The 4,306-nt window shown below is 43.1% G+C and overlaps 1 protein-coding gene across 2 annotated transcripts in view; it reads left to right on the top strand.

Annotated features, from left to right (window-relative positions):
- nkd1 (NKD inhibitor of WNT signaling pathway 1) overlaps positions 1-4,306 on the top strand; it is a 39,883-nt gene that overhangs the window by 22,264 nt on the left and 13,313 nt on the right. For both annotated transcript variants that reach the window (XR_004332281.1, XM_032517490.1), the window contains exon 4: positions 2,097-2,154. Coding sequence is in view for 1 of the 2 variants with exons in the window: in XM_032517490.1 (XP_032373381.1) it covers positions 2,097-2,154 (58 nt within the window). In the remaining variant the exon portion in view is untranslated. The remainder of the gene's footprint in view (positions 1-2,096; positions 2,155-4,306) is intronic.

Genomic DNA, 4,306 nt, shown 5'->3' with positions numbered 1-4,306 from the left:
TGTGTGTGTGTGTGTGTGTGAGAGAGAGAGTGTAAGTGTGTATAAAGAACATTGTTTTTTCTTTATACTAACCAGAGCAAATCCCAGAGCGGACTAATAATACGGCTCCCATCCATCACCACAGACAACAACCAATTATCACATTCCTCTTCCCCCTTTTCTCATGTTCTTGGTTAGGCCCCCCAATAATTTTGGATCATTCATCAAAAAGCATTCAAGATTCTGTCTCTCTGTGTGTGTAGGTGCTTGCATGTATGTGTCTTTGTGTGTGAGGAATGTTGATACATTTTTTGTGTGGAAACAGAGACCAGTGTTAACGTTACCACAGTCAAACCCCCCAGTCAGATCAACAGGGCTCATACCCATATCTGGGATCTATCTGAATGGGTTAACACGCGTCAACCTAGCCTCCTTCATGACCATCCTCTTGACTTGGGTTGAATGCGAGATTGAGAAGATAAGTGTGTGTATAGCATATGGGTACATGATGTAGCAACTTAATATCATTATCGCAATAATAAGTATGCAACATTTTGTTTATTTTGTGGAGCGATGCGTCCCGTCCGTTGTGGATGTAAATGAAGAAATAGGGACTACAAAATGGAACGAATAAATGGATATAAAAGACTTCAAGAAGCTTCTGAATGAACTAGACAAGAACGGTACCTAATCCCATCCCGCACCTATTTCTCCCAGGGAGCTATCCTGCAACTTTATGAAAGGCGGTGAGGGCAGAGTTAGGAGTCGGATAGATTGAATAGTTTTAATTCACGACCGACCTCTGGTCCAGCCGTACTACAGAGCCGTACATAAGTCTCACTATGCACTATATTGTTATGAATATTGTTCCAAAGCGTTTTCCCGTAACGTTTGTAATTTTACATATGTTTAAAAATATCAAAATTAATAGCAATCTCGTAATTTTTATAATTGATATCGCAAAATCACATTTTGTCAATATTGTACAACGTATAATATAAGCTAGTATAGCAGTACAAACCTCCAAATAATACTTATAGGAACTCTATCTAGTAATAAACACAAACATCCCAGGTCCCTGCTTTAGGGTATCAGCCTATCAGTCTGCCAGCCAGTTAGTCCAAGGGTTTGCTGTATTCTTTTCCAGAGGCCACCCATGATGCTGCGGCCTGGCTGGCACTACTCGGAGGAGGGTAGGATCAGTCCATCTGACCTTCTACCTCTTTGGATTACAAAGAAATCCCCTCTCACGCTGTCACAGCCTTGCTTCTGACACACACACACACCTATGAACACACCAGCATGTCCACAATAAACACAAATGCTCCTACACTTCCGAGGATTGTATGAAGTTAATTATTTATATTTAATGTTAATCCTCAACTATGATAAGAATAGTGTGAAAATGTTCTGTCTCAGCCAAGTCTGTGTACACTTTATCTAGTTTTTGATGAATACCCATCAGAAATGTTTTTTGAAGTATGGTTGGGTGCATGGAAATTATGTCACGGGTGGGTCTTTGAATGTGTTTGTGTGTCCGTTGGAGTATGTGCGTATGGATGTGTGCTTAAATATGGGTTTGTCAGCCTGTGAGTAATGGTTTTTTTGAACAGATGACTGTAATGCCACATGGAAACCTGAGCCAGACTTTTCCATAGTGAAGCCCGAGGGATCACATGTATGGGCTAAAATATGTGCCAACAGAAACTGCCCGGTGGCGGGCATCGCTGCAACGATTGCCTGCCACCGAAATAGCCCAACTACCATCCCTCTTTCTCAGAATTCCCTGCAAGGGCCAAAAGTGACGAATTAGATACTTTTTAATAGTCTCAATTCTGACTGCCAGTCTTATGCTCAGTTGGTTACAGTCCTGCAATTATCATGCTCTTAAACTTTCTGCTGCTGTTTAAGGCCAGTACAGTTGTCAAATTTTGTTCATATATATATATACGCTGTAATTTTGATTCTGGCATGTCACTCTGTGTTGGAAAACTGTGCTGTGGATTTGCACCGTTAAAGATGTTTGTTTTTATGTGACAAAAATATGATCCTTCTCCTTTTATATGACTTGAAACAGTGATTTATGTGTCTTATGTTCTGTCTTTTTCTCTTTCTAGGAATCCATGGATGAAGCATGTGCAGAGGGGATTGGCAATGAACACTACCGTTTAGAAGGTAGGCCAATCACCAAAGGCTACATCAGCTCAGATCCAGCATTTTGGTCTCCTTTATTTTGATTAAAATGAAAACCTGCAAAAATACCGTTTGCTATAGCCCTCCAGGTACTTGTGCGGTTCTTTTTTGCAGTCATTCATCCTTTCCCTTCTGCTCCACACCCATTCTCTAAGCCCCAACAATGTGCTGATGAGGTCCCCTTTACCTTCCCTCCCGCCTCTCTACCTCCTTCTTCTTTCATCCACCCGTACCCCCCTGTGGGGCTCTGCAAAGTGCCTCCATTCCTCCATGTTTTTTCCCCAATGTGATGTGATCCTGGATTAAGAGCTCTGGGAGGAAAAAGTCTCTCCCTCCCATTTAAAGACAGGATTGGACGTGAGGCGGAGGCAGAAATGAAGAGTTGAATGAGACCAGCCTAGAATTTGGAATTGTGTGAGAAATTCACTTTTATTTCAGTTCTGTTTTACTGCATAATAGAAAAAGCAGATAAAGCAACTGATTTATGGAAAATGAAATAGTCACTGGGCTGAACCTAAGTCTGGACTGAGCTTGAACTCCCTTCAAGACAGATGTTAGATAGCTAATTAGATTAGCTAATCAGAGAACGCTCCTCTGTTTATTCTTAGTGAATGGCCCAAATCACTAAATAAAAACAGTTCATAGCTCATGTGTGAAAATTTCCATGATATGGACCTCTAAGAAATTAAATGTTTTCACTTCTAAGTAACTAAGGTTAACTCATTCACTGACAGCTAGCAATGAGGGGCAACTGTGTAACATTTGTGGGTGGAGAAATGTCACAATAAGTTGTAGGTGTAAGTGACCCGGATTTGGAGTGTAGACGAAACTGAGTTGAGGTTAAAAAGTGTTTTTTTAGTTTGGAATGAATTGCCCTCATGTGCACATAGCACAATTTTGTACCACCCCAGCCACAATAAGACCCAAAAAAAGACAGCTGTGGAGGATTTCTGATGTCTCCAGCATGTACTGCATTAAGTGCAGTGGTCACATCCATTGTCAAAACATTAAAACAGAGATGAGTGAAAATGACAGAGAAAACGGTGAGAGCTGAGATGATAGTACAACCAACACACCTGAAAGCCTGCTTTCCTCTGGGTTTAAGGAAGCATTTTGGTAGTAAAAAAGAACTTGCCAGCAAAAATTGCAAAGGAACGAAAAAGGGATGGGTGAAGTGCCTGGCTCATAAGTACTTCAGTGGTGGCTTCTGAAGGAAGAGAAAATGTTAGGATCACCACAATGGCCGTCCCATTTTCCTGGGCATCCCAAAATTCCCTCAGTACCCAGCACTGATTTGTCCCAAAATATGAGTGTGTGTGTGGCCGGCGTGGCCCAGTTGTGTGTAATACAGTAATCTAGCTAAGATGAACGTGATTGCTTACAGTGGGCGGCATTTTTCTGACCCCGCTGCTGTTTCTGCGTGTGTGTACTACTGTATGCATGCGTGTGTAGCGTGGCTGCTGGAACAGGCTTGGCTTGGAGGGTGCCTTCTTCGGCTGCCCTCGTCTTGCCCCTAAGATCTGATGTGCAGCCAATCCCCTGGCTGAGCTCCTCTTATAAAGAGTCGGCTTATGTCTGTGGTGGGTGGGGGGGCAGAGGGGGAGGAGGGTGATAGCAGATTACTGTTACTCCTCCCGGCATTTCATTAGCTCCGAGATAAGCATCTCACCACCATATTGAGCCTGCTACGGAACAGATTTGCCCTAACACACAATGTTCCCTTTGAGCACCTCAGATGATCAAACAGCGGGACCCCAAATGCTGCTCCTCTCCAAAAAGTTGGTAAAAGCTCCCTGGGATGATGCCTTTCATTTCTGGCATTTTCCCCCACCCAGAGATGAGACAGGTCTGCTTTGATCTGCTTTGGATCAGGAGGAAAGAAATTGGGCTGTTGTGTCTGCTCCGTTGGCGAGCAAACAAACAGTGTTTCAGATTTGACTTGGCTTAATTAATTAGTGATTCTGTTTTACAGCCGGTCTGATCTTCTTCCAAAAGGTTTGAGAATGGAACTTCAAAGTGGCAGAGGAGAGAGGAGGAGGGGAGGGTGGCGAGATAGGGGTGTGGTCTGTGTGGGTTTATGGGTGTGTGTGCAGTTATCAGGACTGTGATTGGATGAAGGAAAGGGGGGGGGGGG

The sequence above is a fragment of the Etheostoma spectabile genome, chromosome 1, assembly GCF_008692095.1.
Source record: "Etheostoma spectabile isolate EspeVRDwgs_2016 chromosome 1, UIUC_Espe_1.0, whole genome shotgun sequence".
NCBI classification, from domain to species: Eukaryota; Metazoa; Chordata; class Actinopteri; order Perciformes; family Percidae; genus Etheostoma; species Etheostoma spectabile.
Note: the sequence above shows the minus strand (reverse complement) of the source record. Positions and strands in the feature narration are given on the sequence as shown.